The sequence below is a fragment of the Scleropages formosus genome, chromosome 10, assembly GCF_900964775.1.
Source record: "Scleropages formosus chromosome 10, fSclFor1.1, whole genome shotgun sequence".
Taxonomy (NCBI): Eukaryota; Metazoa; Chordata; class Actinopteri; order Osteoglossiformes; family Osteoglossidae; genus Scleropages; species Scleropages formosus.
Genome location: NC_041815.1, coordinates 12,171,238 through 12,196,611, shown reverse-complemented (window position 1 = coordinate 12,196,611; position 25,374 = coordinate 12,171,238). Strand labels below are relative to the sequence as shown.

Sequence of the window (25,374 nt, the reverse complement as noted above, 5' to 3'; positions counted from 1 at the left end):
TGCAGAGGGTGTGTAATTGTGTCATGTGAGTGTGATTCAGCCAGCTGTGTGTCTCGTGCCTCGGGGCCCTTGTTGCCAGGTGAGGAACAAGGAAAAATGCGAGAGTCACAAAGCAGGTGACGGTGCTGCTGAATTGCAGCACTCCCTCCTCCCCGTTTGAAAGTGCGCTAAGAGACGGCTGTCAAGGAGCTTCTGGCCGTTCTGGCCATTCTCCACGAGTTCTCCAGCAGTCATTCTCAAGCTGTTTGCAGTCATCTTTTTTCTCTTGTTCAGAAAGGTGGATTTCTCTCTTCATACAGCTCAGTAGCACAGTTTAGTTGCAACATTACAGAAGTGCAGAAATGGTACAGGGCAGAAGGTAAAATAAATGTAAATGTGGTAGAGACTCCTCTTCACAACTGCTTGCCAGTCACTGTTGTTGTTGCCTCATCAGGCAGCAAGAAAGGTGGATTTTCCAGTTAAACCTCAACCTGGTATCAGTGGTAGGATTCAGCTTTTTTTTTTTTTATTATACTAAAATGTATGAATTTTTTTCAGCTCCTTTATTTTAAAGTCATTTTTAAAAATTACAATAAATAGAAATTAATGGAATGTCACTCCCTCCCCCTGAGATGCATTATATGAATATATTTTCTTCGTTTACACGTTGGTATGTATATTATGCAATCATACGCATGTGCATAACATTCAAAGGTAAATTAATATTGCCGTTTTTGTTACTTTTTCGGAACTTCTGTAATCTGTTTCTTTACTAAAAGTAAATAGTACTTGCAACTCGGTCCTGTTAATCGATTTTATGTTTTTCCACCACAAATGGGTCCCATGATTCTTAGTGCTACATTATAATAATTTCACATTTCCGTTACAGACGATATCACACATGTGGTTTGATTCACCTTATATAAAAGGCAGGGTCAAGGATAAAGCTTACGAGGATTACATACTCGATAAAAATGGAATAATACGCCTGGAAATAAACCAATATTTGACGCTCATCCTAATGCCCTCATTCCAGCGGATTGAAGGGGTTTAGATTACAGTGTTGCCGATGCATAAACTCCGCGATATGTTTCGGTCGTCTGCGTCTTGGCCTGACAATGGGGTCGGAGCTTGTAAACCCCGGGAGCGGTTTCCGTCGGCCGCTCCTCCAGAGCTCTCACCTCTTGGAAACAGAACGGAGTTGTTACAAACTCCGGTGTTCCGGACCCGCACTCAGGGTGAGCACAAGTCGGGGGGGGGAAAAAAAAAAAAAAACCCGCTGTTCGGGCGCACCGGGAAAGGGAACACATGAAGACAGGCTTTCTGGACTCGCCATATATCAGTGGAGCAGCGGCGCCGTTCAAATCAAAGTGAAAGTGCACGCTTTGCTGCTGGGCTCTGCTTTTCCTGTTAGCTTAGCTTGCTAGCTGGGCGGCTAGTGGAGGCTGAGAGTCGGTGCAGCGCGGAGCAGCCGCTGCCGATGGACACAGCCGCAGTCTGACGGCACGCTGACAGGTTTGTTCGCGTTCGCCCTCTTCTTCACCTCCTTCTGCCTGACTCACTCCAGCTGACACACGACAAGCCACATGATTTCTGGCTAGGAGGAGGAATAGGTTATCCACCGTGTCGTGTGTGTTTATATTATATATATAATAATCGTCGAGTGGTGCTGTGTGACTCCGCCGGCTCGCGCGCCGCGAGTGACGACGGAGCTGCTCCGTCTGTGTTAAAGGCACTTGTTGACACACACTTGTTGTGGTCGCTTTGTTTGTGTTTGTGTTTGTCCTGTGTGTGGTACGTGGAGCTAAGCCACGTCGTCGCTCGGGGAAAGAGAGACACGCAGTGTGGGAGGAGAGCAGCAGACCGACACCAGGCAGGCTGCAGGGAGGAGCGCAGTCGCACTGCACGACACACAACACTTTGTAACAGAGTCTGTTTTCCCTCACACACTTCCTCACAAACTTGTCCTCTCTCTCTGTTGCACAGGGATGTATGATCGTTGGACCTGCGCTGTGCCCACTCGAACCCACCACACCAGGCAGGTAGACCGGCAGCAGCGGTTGCTGTAGGACGACTCTGCGGTCACACTGAGCCCCTGCTGCTGACAGACCAGCCAGCCCTCCGCACCGCAGCCACCATGTCTCTGCTCCTCGTCATCCCGTCAGCCCTTGTGTTCCTGGCCCTCTTGCTCACCCTTGCGTTCAGGTAACGTGTGCCATGTGGCGCGTGTGCGTCCGTGCTGTCGGGTGCTGTCGGGTGCTCCAGGGCCTCTCGCTGCGATGGTGGCGCTTGAGGTTCCCACCGATAATTACCTTAATGGCAGGCAGTGCCTTTTGACCTGCGAGTTTTGGATCAACGTCCATAGGCCCCGGGTCTGGACACCGCCTTTTCCGGCGTCCTCGGACTGCCGGGACGAGAGTTCCGCGGACGGCGCGGCCCGCGGTCGGCGAAGCATTAAGTGCCGTCTCTCGTTTCACCGATTTAATCGTTTTCAGCATCGTTTTTTTTATCCCCTGTTGCCGCCGTGCAAAACAAAACAATGGGGCCTCTTTGTGCACAGGCACAAGTGCTAGCTTGTCTTGAGAAGGAAATTTAATATGCAGCACACACACATATGGACAGGACGCAACAAAATGGTGATGGAAGGGGGATGAAAGAAGTGTGAGCATTTTCTCTCTGGGGACAACAACTAGATGTGGTCCTGGGCTCTTTTGCTAAAATTCTGTGGTCTGTAACATTTCCACCTACAGACCATTAAAAACATCTCACTGGCTGACGTCCTAATCTGCTCAATGCTTCTTTTTGAGCGGAAAAAAATTAAGGTGAAGGTTCTGTTTCACGATTCACCTGTAGCAGGTAACAAACAATGAAGCAGCTTTTGCTTTTCTCTTTCATATCGGAGTTAGTCTTCCATATTAAATGTCGTTCAGCCTCTGTTTGTTTGTATAATATTTTGCTGTTTTCCTGTGGGTTTCCAGGTGGTTAGTCTGCAGCCTCGTCGTGCGCTACTTCCACAGCAAGCTGAAAGCCGAGTTGAAGATTGGTTCTGTGGGTTTCTTCTCCGTCCAGGGAATCAGTGTGCAGTTCCAGCCCCAGCACACCCTGGTAGGTGACTCTCCTGCATGGCTTTGCTTGTGTGCCGCATATTGTTTCTCTGGAAGGGGGAGCTGGGTGTTTGGTACATAGGTTGTCCCTAGCCATTTGGTTACAATATTTTGAGAAAAGCATATAGCATGTAGTCCCAGTGCACATTAAAGTCCAGGTGAGTGAATGTCGTTTTTTAAAAGCTCCCTTGTAAATGCAGTGTTGCTTGTTTAGTGTCACTGGGTACATTGAGGAAAATATTAAGGTTTCCCTTCTTTTAATTGTCCGGTTACTAGTGTTGTAGCCAAGTGATTGAAGATTCTTATCAGCATCTACTCTTCATTTTGCTATCTTTCTTGCATTTTTTTTGTAGGAAATCGACAGCATATGGATTTCCAGCAAAGTGTTTAACAAAGACCTGCCGTGAGTGTTCAACGCACTAATAATTAAGCAGACATGAACTTAATGGTCTGAGCACATAAAACCAGGAAACAGAAACCTCCTGTGAATGAATTTGCTGTTTTCTACAGGTATTTCTTGGTCAAAGCATTGTCAGTGTTCCAATGGATATTCTTAGGGCTCTGCTAAATTAAGTCTCAGAGAATGTTAGCCAGTTCTCCAAGGCATGCTTAGAATATCCAGTAATGCTTAATTATAGAAAGCTCATTTTCTCACTTCCCATTCATCATTCATACAGTTGGATATATTTACAGATTCAGTTAAAGGTCTATGCTCAAGAGTAGTGGTGTAATATGTTTTTGCAGCTTTTATGTCATAAATTCTTTTAAGTTTTATAAACAGCACTTTGTCAGAGCAACCTGAACAGTACACTGAAAAACCTCAAATATATCCACATACAGTTGGTCCCCAATGTACAAACTTTCCACTAACAATATAAATTTTTCGGAGAATTATTCAGTATTTCTTCGTAAAAAGAGAGCCGATGTGCCAACTCAAATTGCTCAGTGTAGTGTCATCTGATGGATTGACAGTTAGTGATCACATCTAATAAATGCTCCCTTAAGTTTGTCAAAAGAGTGGAGAAGGTGTAAAAGAAGCAAAGAGAAAATAGACAAACTGTAGATCATCCTATGGCTTCTACATGTATCAGTTTCCAGCTGTCAGTGAAGTGCCGCTTCTCTGTCATCCTGTACCTCCGTTTAAATTAATTAATTTACCAGGTGCCCTTCTCCAGAGCGCCCTACAACACAAAGTAAATATAAGTCCAAAAGTTGAACAGATGAAGTATGGATACAGAAGCACGATTCTCAAAGTACAGCGAAATAGTCCAATACCACTGTTTTTGTTTGTCCACATTATGCAAATAGAAACATATAGAACTGATAATGAGCTCCTAGCCTGCTCCATGTCACATTTGACTTACAAACTTTTTGAGGAACAAACCAAATTTTTGTCCCAGTTAAGTTCATTAGTCAGGGCCGAACTGCACATGAAACAAAGGCAAAAGGCAGCAGTATTTTACAGGTCTAGTTTTAGATGGGTGTCCAGATATAGGTTCTTAACCTGGTTGCCTAGAAGTGTATGCACTTCCCTCCTTGTGTATAATAAGCCTGTATGCAGATTTTGCAGTGCCATGTTTCTCTTCCAGGCGATTCCTGGCTTTGTGCGTGGGTGAAACTAGGGTGCGAGTGGATCTTCAGGAGCCCTTGAATTCACGGCACTCGCAGAAACATGGTGGAGACATACGCACACTGCCTGCCAGCCCTGCTGTACGGTGTTTCTTGTCTCAGGTACAGATGACAGACCACAGTCTTGCCTCGCATAACTGTTCTCCCATGTCCAGATTCATGTGATGGATTAAGCTTTAACCTTTAATGACATTGTTCTCTTCGGTTCAGTAATTGGTTGCTTTGGTAACATTTAAGTCAAATGGCTCATTTGTACTCGGTGTATGGAAGATAGATGTTTTGCTCTAAGTGTCGTCCAGTATGACGTATCTGTAGTACTTCACGCTGCACTGATATTCCTGTCTGTTATGTAAAACTGCTACTGTCTACTGGCTTTGGAATGGTGAATGTAGAATGCGGAACTGAGAGAGAACTGACTGCATCCCAGCGTCCAAATCTGTTTTTTTTTTTTTTTTTTTATTAAAATGGTCCACAGCTGGTTTCTTTCCACATCGACTCCATCAACGTCATGGTGTTGAACCTCTTCCTGCCAGAGTCTCTATGGCACATGACCACCAGTGGCCTAATGCTACTCCTTGACTGCCACAGCAACAGGTTACCACCAACTTCTAGGAAAATATGCTGCCTTTTTGTGCTGATACTCCCTGATTAGCAGGGTGAATTAGTGTAGGTTTGTTAAGGGGATTCCTCCCCATGCAAGTTGTACAATTGCTGTTGTGTATTTAAAGGCTGGCCTGGGACTTCACTGTGGGACAGTTGAGCAGTAAGGTGTTGAAGAGCAGTCAGCTGGTGGGTGGCTATACTTATTACCTTTTAATTTTCAGTGTCTGGAAGTGGACATTAAATTATTATCTGGCACTGCTGAATGCAGTTTTGCTCTGTGATATTTGGTTTTGAAGCTTTTGCTGTTGCTAAGGCAACTGTTTGTGCTGCTTACGTCTGAATGTGAAAAACACATTGCACATTTTTCCCTGTGTGTGATTTCTTTGTTTGTTGAATTATTTCCAGTTCGCTGCCATGTTTTACAAGTATATCTTAACACCCAAGATATTTTAAATTAATTTGTGGGCTTTTTGTTTAATTTTTTGTGAAATGAAGATAGTTGTTGGCTTCTTGGGGAGAATGAGATGTGAGAGCCCTGTTAAATTTCCCTTGTCAGCAGGATATATGTTTGGCAGAAGTGTCTCTAAGCCTGGCTCTGTCAGGTGACGTGGGCATGCCATTGCTGCGACCAAGCCGGTTGGCGCTGTGTGTTCGGACCCTGCTAGCAGAACTGCATGAGGGCTTGTTCCTCAGCCAGCTGCTGCCTGTCCCTCCTGAGCAATTCCCTGACACTGGAGCAGGTGAGCGCTATCACGTCCCTTCACGCTCCAGATGAGGACTTGTAGGAGGGCTTGTTGCAACTTGCTTGCTGACTGCCTTATACTACTTACTCTCTTTATAGTTAATAACTATAACCATCCTGAAGATGGATTCCTTTTCTACATACTCTTTTTTTTACATTTAGTAATACAATTACTAACTATAACACAGTAAGTAGTATATGGTATTATTGTTGATTATAATTAATATTTAGTGCTTAATTTATAAAATATTTTTATTTATTTATTTATTTATTTTTTTTTTTTACAGATTATGAAAGCCAGTCCTTTGTGCAAACAGCAACTTTGGAGAAGTTTCACCATTTGGTTCCACAGAAGGCCAGTGTGGAGCTGGACAACACAAATGTCACATTGTCCATGCACAGCCAGAAGAGGTGAGTTGTCCTCCTGTTCTGTTCTGACACTGATCAGCGACATCCTAGTGCCTGAATGATTTCTTAGTTGCTGATGACTTCTGGTCATTGGCCAGGGTGTCAGCATTCATGGGGCACATGTGCTTTCCTTAGGCACTTGAACTGGACCCTGAAGGCCTTGAAGGTGAACTACAGCCGTGACGATGAGCAGCTCCCACTGAGGGCCTTCACTCCAGAACTCAGCTTCCCCCAGAGCAGCCTGGAGCTCCTGCTGGAAGGTGAGGAAATGCAATGACAAAGGTGATAGTTATTATTGCGATTATCATTAGCTAGTCTTAAATTATATCGTTTGGTATATTTATTGATGTTAAAATAAGAAGTACTGCAAATCAGTTTTTCCATTTAAAGCAATGACATAGTTCAGTTTCTGTGCAATGTTCAAGGGTAGAATAGTAGCTGTCATTGCTGGTATGTGGACCTGCCAAACTTTTTGGAGTTTTCCTTGTCTGTGGGACTCTGTGGCGGAGCAGTGGGAGGCATGACATAACAGCTGTTTCTTCAGTGACTTGATCAGTTTCACGTTAAGTGACCTGGAGCAGAAGTGTCCAAGCGTGTTAGGAGCATAAACTGAGCAGGTGACATGGTAATCCAGCAGCTCCCCTTTGTTTCTGCAGATGGACTCCTCCTCTCTCAGAGCCGTCAACGGATCATCTGTCTCAATTCGCTCAGGACTGTCCTCCAGGTGAAACATGTTTTTAAAATCCCAGATAAATGCCCATGTCCAAGTACAGGTTGCTGCAGATTTAGTGTCTATTGTATGTTTCTGTACATTACTGTGGTATTTTGCTTATGGTCTTATACGGTCCCTCTGTCTCCTCAGGTGACATCTATGGATGTCTCTGGGTCAGTCACTGTGAACACATGCATCATACACTACCGTCACCAGGAGTTCTGCCATTGGCTAGACCTGTTTCCATGGAAACGGCTTTTTCACAGGAAAGCGGCTCACAGAAAGAAGTGAGAATATGTTCCCTGGCAATGCAGTGGGATTGACGAATCAAGCTCTTTTGCTAAGCATGCGTTGATTGACAGAAACTAGTGTATGCTGCTTATTTGGTAAGCAGTCACTGACTAGTCACTGATGTTCACTTGCTCTCCCCCAGGCATTTCCCGCAGCTTCAAGCACCAGTAATGTTCAGCTCCTCTGTATCCAACGTCAGCGTCTCTGTGCAGCTGGGGGACACCCCCCCTTTCGCCTTGGGGTTTATTTCAGCCAGCTCAGGTATGTGGTTGTACGCTGCATCATCAATTCTTGTCTCTTCACCTGTTTAGTTTTACTGATTTAGCTGATCCTTTTGTCCTGAACCACTTATAGTCTTAAGGTACTTAAACTAATTTACCCACTCATACAGCTGAGTAATTTCTGTTTGAGTAATTTAGGGTAAGTGCGTTGCTGAAGGGTGTTATGGCTGCAAGTGGGATTCAAACCTAATATTTTCTTCTATATTTTCTTCTTTAATTTAACTTAATTATATTCCCTTGTGGGTGCAGTGGGTTGGACCGCGGTCCTGCTCTCCGGTGGGTCTGGGGTTCAAGTCCCGCTTGGGGTGCCTTGCGATGGACTGGCATCCCATCCTGGGTGTGTCCCCTCCCCCTCCGGTCTTACGCCCTGTGTTGCCGGGTTAGGCTCCGGTTCCCCGCGACCCCGTATAGGACAAGCAGTTCTGAAAGTGTGTGTGTGTGTTCCCTTGTCTTTTTAAAATATTTTTCTTTTTTTAATATATTGTCTTGTTTGCACAGTCTACAGCGCTGACTAGATTAACATTTCACTACAGGTTGTATGTATGTATAACTGTGTATGTGACAAATAAAATCTTGAATTTTGAATCTTTGGATCCCGTGGCAGCAACTCTAACCACTACCCTACCAGCAGTCAGTGTTGCTCGCCCTATCAGATTAGTGTTATCACTGATCATTGTGTGTCATTGTTATAATTATATTAAAGAATGAAGTATGGACTTAGCCTCAGTTTTTACTGCAAGAAGCATTATAGCTTTTGACACAGAAACAGCTCTGTGGTACTTCTGGATTTTTGTATTTGAAAAACTGGCTGTGCTGGTCTCTGTGCAAAGCACAAGTGAATGGAGAAGGAAAATGAAGTATCTGTCAGGCTTAGGCAGTTGAATCAACCTTCCTTTGTAAACATGCCCAACCCAGCAAGATTAGATAAGTGCCTTTGTGCAGAACAATATCCTTTTTTGTCACACATTTAAGATACTTTCTTCTGGTGTGTGTGTGTGTGTGTGTGTGTGTGTGTGTGTGTGTGTGTGTGTGAGAGAGCAAGCGAGAGAGAGAGAACATGGGCAAGCATATGTGGCACTGCCTGACTCTTTCTGACCCTGACTTATAGAGTTGCAGCACTTGATGGACATTACCACCTCAGACTTGGAGAATCAGAGCTCCCAGAGTCTGCACCAGCGCACCTCCCTGTCACTGGACCACTTCTGGTGGCGTGTGGGACAAGGATCTCACATCCAACAGGCCCCACATCCCCCCAGCAAACATGTCTGGGGAGAGGCGTTCATCTTGGATTCTCTCACCCTACAGGTAGCACAGGAATGGTGTGGCCATCGTGTGCAGAACTAGTTTTAAAGACAGCTTTTATGTTGAGTTCAAAAACATGACATTGTGAATTTTTTCAGGTGTTTACAGAAAGTCAGATTTAATAATTTATACAGTTTTATTTACCTGCATTTTAAATGATTAATTATTGAAGTTGAAATGTGATAAGTGTTGTGCCATCTCACGTCTGTAGGGAAGCTTCAACAGACCCCAGGTTGTGACCCCAAGCCATTGCGAGAGCATCTGCATGGAGACATCCCTGAAGGGCTTGCAGCTAGAGGTGTCAGAGACATGCGTATCGTGCCTCTCCCGCTTGGTCTCCCTTCTTCCTCAGAGTGGCAGGAGGCAACTCAGTGCCCCAGAACACTTAGCAGACACTGAGGTGAACCCCCTCACTTCCCCTGTGCTCCTCAAGCTGGATGTCAGCCTGGAGGATGCCAACCTGTTCACACTATCCAATGTAGCAGGTACGTGCCTGCCAGTTTATCTTGATGTCCCCCCCCCCCCATGCAAATCAGATGTTGTATCTGCGATGGAAATCACTAGCCCTTTATTTCATCCAGTACTGCTTGGTTCACTTACCCCGCTCCCACCAGGTGCAGTGAAACTTCGGGTGGACACGGTAAAGGCCCTTGGTACCACGGAGAGCTCCCGGGCATCCATTCAGGGTGTGTCCCTCTCAGTGGTGAAGTCCCTCACAGAGACCATGGAACCCTGCTGCCTTGCTGCCCAGACACCCAGTCCTATTCTCAGCCTGTCTTCATTGGTGATCTGCTACCACATCAGCACATGTGCCCTTGAGGTTGCTCCCAGTTCTGTATTCCTCTTTGTGTTTGGCTCATTGTGTCTTGAGTTTAGCTAAAAAAAAAAAAATTTTTTTTTTTTCTCTCTCTCCTCCCCCCCCCCCCCCCCCCCGCTTTCCCTCTCTAGATCCAGTGTGAGGAGGAGGTGAATGCAAAATGGACACCAGCAGATCACATGTTTTTCTACCACCATGTAACAGAATGTAAGGGCTGCTGGGAAACATTAGCCTGCATGCTAAAGCAACAGCAAGAGCCACAGGAGCCAGCAGTTAATCTGCAGTTCCCTGTGCTGCAAGCTGAAGACAGACAACCCTCATCCATTGCCCAGAGGAGGGCACTGAGCATATACTTGGAGTTGGGCCACACATTATTGACAGCGTTTGTCACAGAGCAGAACTTTATTCTGGTGCGTACTGATGCCTTGTCACTTTCACGGCATGGGGGCACAACACACTTCCGCTCCCCCCACCTGGTGTTCAACTTTGATGGTAATGACATTTTCACTTTCACGGGCGCAGAAGTACAGGGTCTGCCTGAGCTAGAGGAAGCAGTCCTTCACCGCACGCGTTTTCCCTTCCTCACCACGCCACGCAATCATACCTGGGTCTTCACAGTGCCCAGTTTGGCCATTGAGTTCCCCTACCAGTACAATTTCTCAAACACCTTTGACAAAGCCATCAATGTGCAAAAGTGGCTGAAGTCACTGCATCGTGGTGCCACCGTCCCACCGAGTGAGCAGCCCCTTCCGCCAGACCTAGTTTTCCGTTTAAACCAGTTTTCTTTTGTGTTCCTGGATGATGTGTTTGAGATCAAGCTGCGTGACAACTATGAGCTGATGAAGGATGAAAGCAAGGAAAGTGCTAAACGACTCCAGCTACTTGATCGCAAGGTAGCGGAGCTGCGCAAACAGCACGGCGAGCTGCTGCCTGCCCGCAAAATCGAGGAGCTCTATGCCTCCCTGGAGCGCAAACACATTGAGATCTACATTCAGCGCTCCCGTCGTCTGTATGCCAACACACCCATGCGTAAGTCGCTGCTCACCTGGACTGTGACAGATCTAGAATTGGTGGTGCTGGCCGACGACTCGCTGCATGGGCCTGAACATGTTCGTGAGCAGCTGCGCGATATTGATGGGATTAGCCCCTTCCCCAGGGATGGCCTGCAACTTGTGATCCAGTGGGCCCGTGCTGTCAGGTTCAAGCTCTCCACCTTCCTTGGTAAGCGTCCCTCTCAAACCCAGAGAGATGGACTGTGCTTTGACACTAAGCTGTTAAATATCCCAGTTGAAGTACTTGCCCTCTGTTCTCTGGATAGTGCGCATCCGGGACTATCCACGGTACCTGTTTGAGATCCGACAATGGGAGCTAGCAGGGCGCCTAGTTGGCACAGAGCAGGATGGCCAATCCCGGGCCCGCCGCAAACAACTGGTCCCACTGGGCCAACCGTGGGGTGATGTCACCGTCCAGCGGAACATGCCCCCCTTGAAGTTCTATTATGACTTCCACTGTGAGTGAACGTGACAATGAAATTCCCCCCAGGCCTGTCCAACTTACAACTAAACAAATGTTGTTCAGGGTACAGTGTAATACCCTTTCAGATACAACTGTCTTTTAACTTCATCATTCTGAAATTCCATTTAACATTAGGTCTGCTGCAAACATTGTTGTGGTGCTTATGCTTACTTAATTGTGCTTAATATTATGTGGTTTTAATCAGGCTGTGTATCTCAGATGCTCTTGAATTAATTTCTTCCAGCGGACATTGCACGGTTCACTATTGTGTGGGGACCTTGCTGGGATCCTGCTTGGACTCTGATTGGCCAGGTGGTGGATCTGCTGACAAAACCTACAGCTGACCCCTCTCCACCCTTGGCCTGGTGGGACAAGAGCCGGCTGCTCCTCCATGGTTGCTGGGTGATGGACATTGAGCAGGCCAACCTCCACCAGCTGGCCACAGAGGTACTTGTTCACATACAGCCCTCTGCTGCTATTCTTGCTCACGCATTTGCTGAAAGCTGCTCTGGTTTTGCAACTGAGAAAGTGTTTTGTATCCCTTATTTTTGAATATGCCATAGAAGAGCAGCATCTCCTTTTGAAATTATTCTTAAACATGAAAGGAAAGTGGATTACTTTGTTCTTATTATTAAGTGGTGAACCTCAGACTTTGGGTTAAATTTGATGATTACAAATTGGTCTGTCTGCAGGACCCATACAATACTACAGAGAACATGCACTGGGAGTGGAACAAGCTCAACTTTGAGTGGAATCCTGGACAGTTTGTCTTCAAGGGAGACATGGATGTTAACGTTAGGACAGCCTCCAAGTGGGTGTTAGCAAATCTGTCTGTTGTTGGGAAATATGGGTGTTTAATGTCTTTAACTTATAGTACAGGTATCACTTGATTTCCAAAACTAATCTGTTTGAGAAAACATTGCCTGTACCAAATTTTCAGATACCAAGAATAATGCATTCCCTGAAAACACCAAACCAAAAAAATGCAAATATAACTAAAATTGCACTGCATAGCATCTACATAATACAACCTGCTTTAGTATTGCTCACCAAGCACAGGCATGCCCAGCAAACACTACAGAACAGATGGAACAACACTGGGGCCAGTAATTCCTTCATAACACCCCAAGCAGTTGTCCATTAAACTATGCACATGCCCAGGAGCAGCACTGCATTATGGGAGAGCAGCAGCTGAAGTCATTTTGGATAAAACTGAATAAAGTATGAATAAAGGAATAAATATAAATGACACATTCAATATGGCTGACAGACATGCCATTGGAATTTCCTCCACTTCCCATAATGCAACACTCTCACATTCCTTACACACCAACAGAGACCAGGATCCAGACACACGAATCACTTCATGTTTACCAGACAATCAGGTAATTACATTTACATTTATTCATTTAGCTGATGCTTTTCTCCAAAGTGATTCTCAAGGTTAATCTACCTCCAATTATTTACCCATTCATAAGGCTTGGTAATTTTACTGGAGCAATTCAGGGTAAGTACCTTGCTTAAAGATACTACAGATGGAGGTGGGATTCAAACTTGTGGCCTTTGGGTCCAAAGGCAGCAGTGCTAACCACTACACTACCAGCAGCCAGAAGTAATGGGTATGTTTTTAGGCAGTAAATTTTGGAAACTGAAAAAATTGGATTTTCTTTGTATTCTGTAGACAACAATGAACAGAGTAGCAACAGCACATTATTGCACTTCTGACTTTTAAATGGTTTTTTTTGGACAGGGTTTGGATAAATTTCATTATACTGGCTGGCATGGTGGCACAGCGAGTAGCGCTGCTGTCTCACAGCATCTGGGTGGTGTGAGAGGACATGGGTTCGATCCCTACTCAGTCTGTGTGGAGTTTGCATGTTCTTACTGTGTGCGTTTCCTGCCACAGTCCAAAAACATGCTGTTCAGGTTCACCCATAGTGTGTGAGTGACTGAAAGAGTGTGTTCTGCTGATGTATGGTTGAGTGTTCCATTGTAAGTAGTGTATCTAGCAGTCTAAGTCACCTTTGTGAATAAGGTGTGTGGGCTGATAACACTACAGAGAGTTCATTGGAAGTCACTTTGGAGAAAAGTGTCTGCTAAATAAATGTAAAGTGTTTTTTTTTTTAAGCTCTGTAAATCAAAAACTATGTATCAAAAGCTATGAGCCATTATTCTGAAATTTCAGATAGTCTTTGTGAATCAAGGGATGCCTGTATTATTTGTTCATACAGAATAACCTCATGAATATGTGACATCAAAATTTAAGTATAAAAATGAAGATTATAGCACTCTTAGATGCCCTTGAATGTATCACTTAAGATTCATGGGTGAATCAGTGCATTATTTATTCTTTTTTATTGCAGGTATGATGATATCTGCTTCCTGCACCTTCCCAACCTCTGCATGACCCTTGACTTGCAGTGGCTGTGTCATGGGAACCCTCATGACCACCATGCTGTGACCCTCTGCTCTGCAGAAAATATGGCAGATGTGACCTCGGGTCAGCCACATGACTCCTACAGAGCATTTCGCTCTGAGAACCTGAATCTCGCTATTAGCATGGACCTCAACTGGCATCATGAAACAGACAAAGGTACAGGCCAGTGAAAATAGAAGCCGGCTGAGGCCAAATATTAAGTTGATTGGTACTGTAACCATAAAAGTAATGTATGTGTTCCTTTTGCAGAACCCTGCCAACCTAGGATCCTGCTTTACAGCAGCACTTTACGCTGGATGCAGAATTTCTGGGCCACCTGGACTAGTGTATCTAGGCCTATCTGCCGGGGCAAGCTTTTCAACAGCCTCAGGCCTGTTCGCAAAAAACTAGGCCAGCACTATAAACAGTTGTCCTATACTGCTTCCTTCCCACAGCTGCAGGTCAGTCACCTACTAAAACAAGTCATTGAGCTTCAGCTTCCTTCCTAGCAAGAAATCAGCCAGAATGTACAGTGTTCCATGTGTCGTTCTTGTGATGCTTGTACATCTGCCTGCAGCTATGCATGGTTTTTCGCACCTCTTCTATGCAGGTGCACTACTGGGCTTCCTTTGCACAGCAACGAGGTATCCAGGTGGAGTGCAGCAGAGGCCGTGTTTTCACTCGTGGAGCCCAAAGACTCATTCCACAGGGTGAGGATAATCCTGAGCCAGTGCTTAGTGTAATGTGAAGCCTTTAATGAACAAGTTGTTGAACTTTTGCCATTTTGTATGCGTCTCCCCTTAGCTGGCACAGTGATGAGACGTCTCATCTCGGAGTGGAATGTCACTCAGATGATGAGTGAGCTTTCACTTGTCACTGTACACCTTATGGCCTCTACCTGGGATGAGACAGCAGACCACCAAATCAACGCCCAGGTGAAGAAGACGCATCTGCTCAGCCTGTCCTCTCTGAGCTACCAGCGTCAGAGCAACCGTATGGAGGAGGTAGGCTGATGGAATGAATGGTTTGCATAATTGACAAATATTTTGTTTGAAATTTTTGACCCCTTGGGTTGATGCTCTTGTAACATGTAAGCATACAGTACAATTCTACATGGGTTTGCTAGGATATAGATAGTAGAGTCTGGTCAAGGTTGATACTAGATTGAGGTGTTGAATTTTAACGCTGTGGGGTTGCTGGGACAGGATGTCAACGTAAAGGAGGAGGGCAATGCCTTCTACACCCACAAGCTATGCCTAGTGGACTTGCGTGCTTCCTGGACTCCCACCAACCGCAACATTGCCTTCGGCCTGTATGACGGCTACAAGAAGGCAGCTGTCCTGAAGAGGAACCTGTCAACTGAAGCACTGAAGGGTCTACGCATTGACACTCAGGCACCCACCAAGAAGCTCAAGCGCTCCATGTCCAGCTACTCCTCTGGCACAGGTGCCCCATCGGTCACAATCGCCCCCAACACCAGTCGAGTGGAGAAGAGCCAGAATGAAGGTAAGGGCTCCTCTCTGACTCATTTCCTCACATTGCAGAGCATTGGATGACTTTGTCACTTGTTTAGGGAGAAATCTGATCCATCATGCTGGGATATGGATGTTCCTTCATACTGCTTTTTCATAGTTTGTTCCCCTCTGTTGCTATGCCTGTGTGCTCTGGCTACAATTGACTCCCGTGGCCTTCAGGCACTACCATGCTCCAGAAGTTGATTGAGGAGACAGACAAGTTTGTGGTGTTTTCTGAAGAGGACTCCGGAGTCAGTGACCAGCTGTCTGGCATTGCAGCCTGTCAGACAGATGACGTGTACAACCGCAACTGGCTCGTTGAGTTAGTGAACTGCCAGGTACTGCTTAAGGCATACCGCCAAGTTTCAGGTCACCTGTTTTGACTGTTTGTTGTTTGGTCAGTGTTTCCTTTATCTTTCTCTTTGTGAGTTTTTTTTTTTTTCCCCCCCATTTGATTTCGCTAATCATTTGTCTGCAATGCAGTTTCAGTGTTCCATCATGTACCCTTGAATTACTGGTATAAACTGTTCTACAGGTGATGCTGCGGGGCATGGAGACTGCAGGCTGTGTACTGGTCTCAGCTGCCAAAGCACAGCTGCTGCAGTGCGAGCACCACCCAGCCTGGTACAGCAGCACGCTCAAGCAGAAGACCACTTGGACTTGCCTGCTAGATGGCATGCAGTATTTTGCAACTATGGAGCCAAACCCTGCTGAGCAGGAGGACTGGCAGCTCTGGCTGGAGGTGAATACTCAAAGTACACGGATATGAGTTCCAACATCAAATGTAGACAGTTTTTCTATTGTTGTTTCATGTAGTATCTTTAACTCAGGCCAGTTGTGAGAAATGCAGTCAGGATGTAAGGAAAGGAACGAAACCACTTTTGAGCTTGTGCTCATTACTCCATACTGGCTAGGAGGTCTGTTTAGATTCCAAGCCACTCTTTTGTTTGATATAAAAGTATATATGTCAGAATCAAAGAGAATGGGGAGGTAGGACTGTTTCGATTCTGCTGAGTCTGTTACACACCATTGTCAGAGCCCCTACCCAGCACTGCCTAGATGTAAACACTGCCTACTTTCAATAGACTGGCAGAAGAACAAATTGGCAAGACAAGCCTGTTATGAATAATATGATTTTTTTTTTTTTTTAATATAAAATATATGAAATCAGAACGGTTGGCAGAGCAGCACAACTGGGTACACTAAGTGCCTCAGGGTGGCTAGTGCAGTTGGCATAGTGACAGTGATAACCGTGTATGTGTGCGCACGCTCTCTCCAATAGGTCAAGAACATAGAGGAGCACCGACAACGGAACCTAGACTCAGTCCTAGAGCTCATGGAGAGTGGCCAGGCTGTGGGCGGCATGGTCAGCACCACCACAGGTATTCTACCGCTCCACTCTGATCCAGTGGGCCTTTACACACAGGAATGCACTGTCCAAGCCAACCACAGGGCTCAAAGTTTCTAGTGCAGTTGCTTATGGAAATGGATAGGGACAAGGAACTTTGATTGTACCTATGGGTAAGACAATAAGGTAAAATGACTTTTTGTATAGTTGGGTAACAAAATTTGTATAGAAAAATCTGCTGTGGCAAATGGAATCGCTGTCTAAATGTGTGTCTCCTTTGCTATACTGTGCTCTTTCCCCACTCTCAGACTGGAACCAGCCCTCCCAGGTGCAGGAGACGCAACAAGTCCAGCGCATCATCTCCCGCTGCAGCTGTCGCATGTATTATATAAGCTACAGCCACGACATTGACCCTGAACTTGCCACACAGATCAAACCACCTGAGACGCGCAACAGTCACGAGAAGGAAGACCTGCTGAAGAAGCAGGCTGGTGAGGCCAATTTGACTCTGAACCTTTCATTCAAAAACCCCTCAGTCACTTGGTGCTTTTGTATTTCTGTATGACTGATCTCATGTGCATAGTGGTGCAGTGAGTAGCGCTGTTACCTCACAGCACTTGGGTGGTGCAAGAGAATATGGATTTGATCCCTGCTCCATCTGTGTGTAGTTTGCATGTTCTCCTCGTGTCTGCATGGGTTTTCTCCAGGTGTTCTGGTTTCCTCCCAGTCTAAAGACCTGCGCTTTAGATGAATTGGTGACTCTAAATTGCCTGTATTGTGTGAATGTGTGTGTGGGGTAGGGGGTAGCTACCATGCAATAGACTGGAGTCCTATCTGCGGTGTACCCCCCCAGTCTTGCGCTCTAGGCTCCAGATCACCGTGACCCTGCACACGGTAAGTGTTTATTGAAATTAGTTGGATGTTCTCATGTGTACTGTTCAAATGGTCACACTTACAGGCGCTGTGGACACTTTTACCCTGATTCACCATGACCTGGAGATCTCTACCAACCCAGTACAATATGCTATGATCTTGGACATTGTCAACAATCTGCTACTTCATGTGGAGCCCAAACGTAAGGTAAGCTAAGACTTTACAAGATTTTCTTAACCAGACTCCGGCACAAATGGCCACTACTGGGGACTCATTCATCAGGCACTTAGCTGAAACCATGATGTACTGAAAACACCTATAGAAATATCATGGGCTGCCTGAAGGAGCAGCCTGTGAATCACCTGGGGAGAATGCCTGCTCTGGTCATGACCCCTTAACCTTATTCTTTCTACATTTACATTTATTCATTTGGCTAATGCTTTTCTCCAAAGCAATTTACAGTGTTAAGGTACTTAAAACTATTTACCCATTTATACAGTTGGGTAATTTTACTGGAGCAATTTAGGGTAAGTACTTTGCTCAAGGGTACTACAGCCGGAGGTGAGGATCAAACCTGAGACCTTTGGGTCTAAAAGCAGCAGCTCTAACCAATACACTACCAACTGTCCCCTTTCTATCTTGTTCTTTTTTCTTTAGGAGCACAGCGAGAAGAAGCAGCGTGTGCGCTTCCAGTTGGAGATCTCCAGCAATCCTGAAGAGCAGCGCAGCAGCATCCTGCATCTTCAGGAGGCTGTAAGACAGCATGTGGCCCAGATCCGCCGGCTGGAGAAGCAGATCTACTCCAACATGCGGGTGAGCATTGTCAACTACTGGCTCAGAGTACTGTTAAGACTCAAATACCTGACTGTTTGAAATCCCCTCTGTTCCTCAGTCCCAGCAGGATGAGGTACGCAGTGATGAGCTGTCTGAGATCAACCTGAAACTGCAGAACCAGCTCAACCAGGAGAAAATGGACATGCAAATGAAGAGTGAGGAGCTTAACATCCTCATCAGGTAATAACATCCCACCATAGGTGGCAAATCTTCATACTTGAACTCACAAAACTTTACAGCGCTGTCCTTATTTGGCCACATGCTTACATACATTCATACACATTTATTTTATTGCTATTATTGTTGTTTATTCTACAGTATATGGTATGGAACATTGTACCACTGCGTACTAACAAAAACAATACAGTTCACTTCCTTTCTGTCTTCATTTTGCTCTTTTCTTTCTCTGGTCTTTCTTTGTAGGTGCTTTAAGGATTTCCAGCTACAGCGAGCTAACAAGCTGGAGCTGCGAAAGCCACCAGAGGATGTAAGCGTTGTGCGACGCACCGAGATCTACTTTGCACAGGCACGCTGGTGCCTCACAGAGGAGGATGGTCAGCTGGGCATTGCTGAGCTGGAGCTCAAGAGGTTCATGTACAGCAAGGTACGTGGGCAGGAGGTCAAGGTTCCACAGGACACCTTTCTCTGCTGACGACAACCTGTGTACTCAGCTGAGAACTGGCAACTTACTGTATGCCTTCCGCAGCAGTTTGCATGCGGTTACAGGCAACAACTCAATTCTAAAGAGATGCATGTTGAACGTAATCCTTACTGGATCAAAAAATTGCACAAATGCGCAAACAATTGAACTGTATGCTGCAGTGATGTAGCATTCTGTGCTACATAGTTGCCACCTCTCTGTGGTGGTTTAATGTAGAGGCTTTGACAGTCAAACCTGCTTTTCATTTCTGTCTCTTTCACTTTCCTGCAGCTGAACAAGTCAGATGACACTGCTGAACACCTCCTGGAGCTGGGCTGGTTCACCATGAACAACCTTCTGCCCAATGCAGCCTACAAGGTAGTTGGGTGGCAACCTGCCCCATCTCTCTACCCAGTTGACCCTTTCCATACTGCTGCCTCTGAGATGCCATGCCATTCTCAAAACGTGATGTTTAAATGCTCTTCCTCATATTTGATGAACCAAAAATTGCATTCTATATTTGTGTCATCTGATCTTCTGTATCAGCTGTTAAGATAAAACAGGGTTATTAGTTTTGCTCATGCATAAATATTTCACATTTACCTGTTGTGGTTATTTTTTTAAACCTGTTTATGGTGTTAAGGTTTTCATGAGAATGCTGGTGCCCTCTGTTCAACATAGGGGGATGGCAGTACAGTGTGGAATGGCAGGGTGTCACTCAGGTAGCTTGTGTTAATATGACTCTCTGCTTGGTTCCTCTTGTGCAGCACGTGAGGGTACGTACGGGTATTGGTAACACTGTCTATTAATATTCTTGTAGAGACAGTCCTCTGTGTCCCATCTCTCTCACCTTTGGCCTCATGAAGAGATCCGTTATGTGGTGCCTGTGGTCAACATGTGTTATGCATGCATATTTGTTCAGTGTCTTAATTACCACTCTGTAGATTCTCTGTTGTCCCAACTAAAGTTTGAATTTTATTTAGCCTAGAGAATTGCTTAAAACATAAGGACTTAGCATCCATTGTATCCTCATTAATGAGATATTAGTGTGTTGAGTTTGACACAGCTGCATGTAAATTGTTGTTGGCAGCATGTAATTGTGTATATATAACATTTTTGTGCATCACATGTGTTTATACTCTTCTTACATTTTTACAAGGTTCATCTAAGGTAAAACAAGCTATTTTGGTAGCCATTGCAGAATATCTTATTTCTTGTTTGTTCATTCTCCACATTTCCATCTGCGCAGTGCATTAAAAAAGCAATCATTATGCATTTGAAAGCAGTAAAATAATACTTGCCATTGCATAGAAACTATTGCAGGCCAATCCTCTGTAAGTGCTGGCCTCAAGGGTCTTTCTTGTGCAGGTGGTGCTGCGACCCCAGAGCCCCTGTCAGTCAGCACGGCAACTGGCTCTCCGCATTTTCAGCAAAGTTCGTCCCCCAGTGGGGGGGATTTCTGTCAAGGAACACTTTGAGGTGAGGAGCTGGTGAAAGTCAAGTAAAGGACAACTGGTAGGGAGTTCCACATCTGAGCAGCAGTACCTTTTGAGTTCTGCAAATTGAGATGTACACATGTAGGGGTACTCACAAGCAGCGTGTTATCCTCCTTCCTTTAGGTGAATGTGGTCCCGCTCACCATACAACTTATGTACCAGTTTTTCAAGAGGATGATGGGTTTTTTCTTCCCGGGAAGAAATGTCGAGGAAGAGGAAGTGGGTGATGAAGAGGACAAGTTTCGGTTGGTTACCACAGGTACATCTTCCAGATGGTTGCCTTTTGTTTATATCTACTATGTATATACCCCATCCAACTCTTTCCCTCTATTGGTATAATGCACTTTCTGTATCATTCTGTGAAATATTTGTTGCTTTGGAGAATATCTGCTAAATGGATAAATGTAATTAAGCATAACAGTGATACTGAATATAAAATTTAATACTATCATTTCCAGCCTCTTGGCCTATATGATTTATTTCTCTTTTGTCAATTGTCATTCAGTGATTGAATTCCTCCTTCCGTATTCTGTGTCAATATTTCCATTTGCCCTGATGCCCTGGTCTCCCTTATGTTGATAATGGATTGTTTCTGTTATGTCACACTAGCTCTTCTTGTGGCTATTTAAAGTTCAAATCCAATATGACCTTGGATACTAGGACAGTAGATGCTTTTCTATGCTCTCTGTGGCTGTATCTTTAATCTCCTGTATTCTGAAGACTGCTGTGCCATGGGCTGCTATCCTTGGAGCTAACCCTCATGCTCTAATGCAGGTATCCCTGTGGTCAAACCACGTCAGCTCTCAGAAGACTCCATTGGGGCCCTTGGTCCTGGTAAGGGGGTCACTCAGGGGTTGAACCGAACAGCTGGGGTTAGAAGGTCCTTCCGCAAGCCTCCTGAGGTACAGCATTTTCTCTGATGGGAAAAACACTAGAATTTTGCATTACAAAGCTGCCCTGGCTATATTGATGCTCTTGTATTCTGTATATTTTTACCATTAATCTGAAACAGTATCTTTTTTGTGTGCAAAATTTTAGCATTTTAGTTTTAAATTAAACATCCAAAAAAGTTTTCAGTCAAAGACTTGGTTCCTTATGTGTGTCAAAACAGTCCCAACTAGAAGACTTGTTGTCACTTATCATCTCAATTTGTTTCTTTGGCTTTTGTCTTGAGGGATTTGAGGCAGGTCTATTTAACTCCTTTACAGTGAGTTAATTACTTTTGGTTAGTAACATTTGTATTTATGTGAAATTGAGTCCTGAACGTGACCTCCAAATCAGCAAAGAAAAGGTTGTGATGAATGTAGAACATTTTGAGCGAGATGGACAAACCTGCATTTCTTTACTGGGTGACGGTGGCTCTCCAGACCCTATCCTGGAAGCATAGGGCACAAAGCTTAGCAGGGTATGTGCTGGACATTTGCTAATTCATGGCAATATTATTGCTGGAGTGTGTTAGACTCCAGTGTGTGTCCAACTTGAAGGAAATTTTTCTTTAAACTTTTGAATTATGTCTGGCAAGACAAGTATCTTATAAATATCTTCATATCGGACAAAATTGCTTAATATTGGTGTTTTTCAATTTACACTTAAAATTCAACATGTCGCTTACTGTGATTTCAACTGTGACTGGTTTACAATAATGATTACAGCTCTTGGCCAAAAGGTTGGACACCTGTGAATTAGTCTCTGGTGGTGTCTTCTTTTACCAGCATCCAGTGGATGATATAGACAAGATGAAGGAGAGGGCAGCAATGAATAATTCCTTCATCTACATCAAGATCCCACAAGTGCCCCTCTGTGTCAGCTATAAGGTTCGTGTTCATACCACACACACCACTGTAGTTTTTTATCCAAACGGTTGGGAATGTTTTCTCATTTGACAACAGGGTATGATTTATAGCACACAGAGCACATTCCTGTAAAGTCATTTCGGAGACACACACACACATTTTCTGAACCGCTTGTCCTATACGGGGTCGCGGGGAACCGGAGCCTACCCGGTAACACAGGGCGTGAGGCCCAAGGGGGAGGGGACACACCTAGGACGGGACGCCAGTCCGCCGCAAGGCACCCCAAGCAGGACTCGAACCCCAGACCCACCGGAAAGCAGGACTGCAGTCCAACCCACTGCACCACCGCACCCCCATTTCTGAGGCATAAAACACTTTTTTGCAGTTACTTTTTCATGCCTTCAGATTCTAAGAAACCCAGATGAATCCTGTTTTGAGCCAAGATATAGTCAGACAAGTGGATTTACATTTTCCTTTGTATTACCATCCTGACAGTACAGCTTTTACACATCTTGTGATTTATCTGTGAAATCAGAAAATATTCCACATTTACAATTTGACAGACCAGCTCTAGAATCACTTCATGTACTACATCAGATGTCTGATCAGCATTCTTGCTTATACAATCAATACTTTTTTAAAATATTTATCTTAATATCCCAGTGCTTGTGTGTACATGCTCACCTGTGTTTGACTCATTTCTGCTCACCTCTGCTTACTCAGGGGGAGAAGAGCAGTGTGGACTGGAAGGATTTAAACCTGGTGCTGCCCTGTCTAGAGTACCACAACAACACCTGGACTTGGTTGGACTTTGCCATGGCTGTTAAGAGGGATAGCCGCAAAGCACTGGTTGCGCAGGTACTGTCCTCGCCATTGGCTCCAATTACGGTGTGCCTCTCTGAAATGTCAAAAAGGTGCTTAAATAAAATGGTGAAGTCAGTAAAGGAATTTGTACTTTGTTACATAATGCTGTAATTCTTAAAAACATCGATCCCTGCTGTTAGCAGGTTATATGGAATCCTGTGCGTTATATTGCTATTATGTTTCACTAATCCATTTTACACCTTTTGTTCCATAGATATTTATACTCAAGGTCCCCTCCCCAGTTTTTTGAAATTGTACCTAGTAGTGTGCTCTCTCCTTGAAATGAGTGCTGATGCATGGTATTCTGTCACCCCTGTCCTCTTCACCGTCTTTCTCCACCTTCTTGCCTGGTCTTGGCAGGTGATCAAAGAGAAGCTGCGGCTGAAGCCAGCATCAGGTTCAGAGCTACGGGGCAAGGTGTCAGACGTAAAGCCGGACAGCAGCCTGCAACAGCAAGAGGAAGACGAGAAAGCCCGGCTACTGATTGGCCTCAGCACAGCGGACAAAAGTGCCAACAAGAAGAGCATCTTCAGCAGACGCAAGTGAAGTCCTGCTGGATGAGCCATGTCCACATCAAACTCCTCCTTCCTTGCCCCCCAAATTGGGGTGAGGGCAGTCAAACTGGACAGTGATGTGAGTGAGTCTTACTTTCCAGAGCAGACACACTTTGGTCATATTGGACAGACTCACTCAGAAAGGGACTGTGTTTACAGACTCATGCAAAGAGAAGAGTGAGACCTGTCACGGGGGTCCCTGGTACCCTTCCTGAACTGTTCTCTGCTCTTCCTACAAATCCTGTCACTACTCTCTCGTCAGAGTGGAAGCAAGACACTGGAAATGGTTCTGTCTGTCACGTTCGGGTCCAAGTGGTTTCTTTTATGGGGTATCTAAAGAATTCAAGACTTCGTATCTTTCACCATAGTGGTTACTTTACTGTGAAGTAGTCCAGTCCATGTACCAAGGGAAGGCTCTGAATGTCCTTGAAAACATTCTTTCCTGCTGGATCAGGAAGCTGAGCAATGTCTCTATCAGGAAGATTCTTTCCTGCCCATTTCACTGTAACTGTAGTGGGTTATGATTACCCAGGCCTTTAAGCTGACACAATAAATTATACTCTTTAGCAAAAAAAAGCAATGTTCCCCCACAGGGTCAAGAGATAATTTCACATACATATTGTTTCATATCCCTTGCTGTTTGTCACCACAAGCTGGGTGTGTTCATCAGTGTAGAAAGAGATGTCACACTGAAGTATTGCTGAAGTATATACTGATGTATATACTTAAATATAGTACTGAAGTATTGCGGTGTTCCACTATATTCTGCTTTTAAATTGTCCTGACTCTACACGTCGATCGTATGAAACCTCAAGAATCCCTTGGAGCCTTGTGTTAAAGTCCTTGGATTTTATTTATCCCACTTTTGTTCTGATGGCTGTGATGATTATGGTGATGTTTTTTGCAGCTGAAATCTGAGTGATGTTTTGTATTTTTAACACTAAGGCACTTTTTAAGCAAAGTATTTTCAAGATATTTTTGTAACTATGGCTTCTTTATCAATCCTGTCTACTGTAAGGTGTTGCAGATTTTTTTTGTTCCTTTTCAGCTTCTTTTAAAGAACAATATCAAATATTTCAGTACAGACATTTCAAAATGTCACTTTTTTCTGTCCAATGGCACTAGGTTGTATTATTTTTAGGGTATAATGGTAAAGGAGGAAAAATGACACCTTGCATGCATTCACATTTGTCAATAAAATTGATGTCCTAAACGCTAGCTGATCCACAGTAGTAATGGCAGTGAGTGAGTGAGTGACCGACCGACCGACCGACCGAACATGGCACTGGTACCTGTCACAGAAAGCCGTACTTTGCAGTTCAATTCTTTATCAAGCATTTGTTTTATTTAATGTTTCCTGCAGTCACTCTGTGTCTGTTCTTCATCATCATCATGTCAACCAGTTTCATCCGTGGCCAGACAATAAAAGGACAGCCAGGGGCCGAGTTTAGTGTAAAAACAGCGAGAGTCAGCTGTAAAATATCCCCTTTTACTGTAGTGATCAATGCAAGCACAATCTTTTAGTCCGCAGGATCCTGCATAACGGGGAACTTGTTACAACATTTTACATTGAGCTTCAGCTCTGCGTCTCAACCCGAGTCAGCGCAACGCATCAGACAGGACACTGATGGGAGGCAGTTTGTTGTTTATTAATAACGT

At 44.7% G+C, this 25,374-nt stretch overlaps 1 protein-coding gene across 5 annotated transcripts; it reads left to right on the top strand.

Annotated features, from left to right (window-relative positions):
• Positions 1-1,162: 1,162 nt before the first annotated feature.
• LOC108932075 (protein KIAA0100-like) lies at positions 1,163-24,938 on the top strand. Of its 5 annotated transcripts, none has more exons than XM_018748252.1 (41): positions 1,163-1,217; positions 1,966-2,184; positions 2,958-3,084; positions 3,437-3,486; positions 4,673-4,814; positions 5,188-5,306; positions 5,441-5,501; positions 5,872-6,055; positions 6,345-6,468; positions 6,601-6,725; positions 7,122-7,189; positions 7,328-7,464; positions 7,611-7,729; positions 8,858-9,054; positions 9,263-9,536; positions 9,666-9,871; positions 10,000-11,089; positions 11,187-11,378; positions 11,628-11,830; positions 12,076-12,194; positions 13,747-13,976; positions 14,070-14,260; positions 14,410-14,509; positions 14,604-14,803; positions 15,005-15,305; positions 15,494-15,651; positions 15,849-16,055; positions 16,596-16,695; positions 16,970-17,152; positions 17,620-17,741; positions 18,192-18,347; positions 18,427-18,548; positions 18,792-18,972; positions 19,300-19,386; positions 19,776-19,784; positions 20,377-20,487; positions 20,628-20,763; positions 21,279-21,406; positions 22,217-22,318; positions 23,021-23,155; positions 23,522-23,707. In XM_018748252.1, the coding sequence occupies exons 2-41, from the start codon at positions 2,117-2,119 to the stop codon at positions 23,705-23,707; spliced, it is 6,750 nt and encodes a 2,249-aa protein (XP_018603768.1). In that variant the 5' UTR covers positions 1,163-1,217; positions 1,966-2,116. The 5 variants fall into 5 exon arrangements, with proteins under 5 accessions (XP_018603768.1, XP_018603767.1, XP_018603769.1 ...); XM_018748251.2 differs by lacking the exon at positions 1,163-1,217 and adding an exon at positions 1,229-1,494 and having other exon boundaries at positions 23,522-24,938; XM_018748253.2 differs by lacking the exon at positions 1,163-1,217 and adding an exon at positions 1,229-1,494 and having other exon boundaries at positions 5,875-6,055.
• The last annotated feature ends 436 nt before the right edge of the window (positions 24,939-25,374 follow it).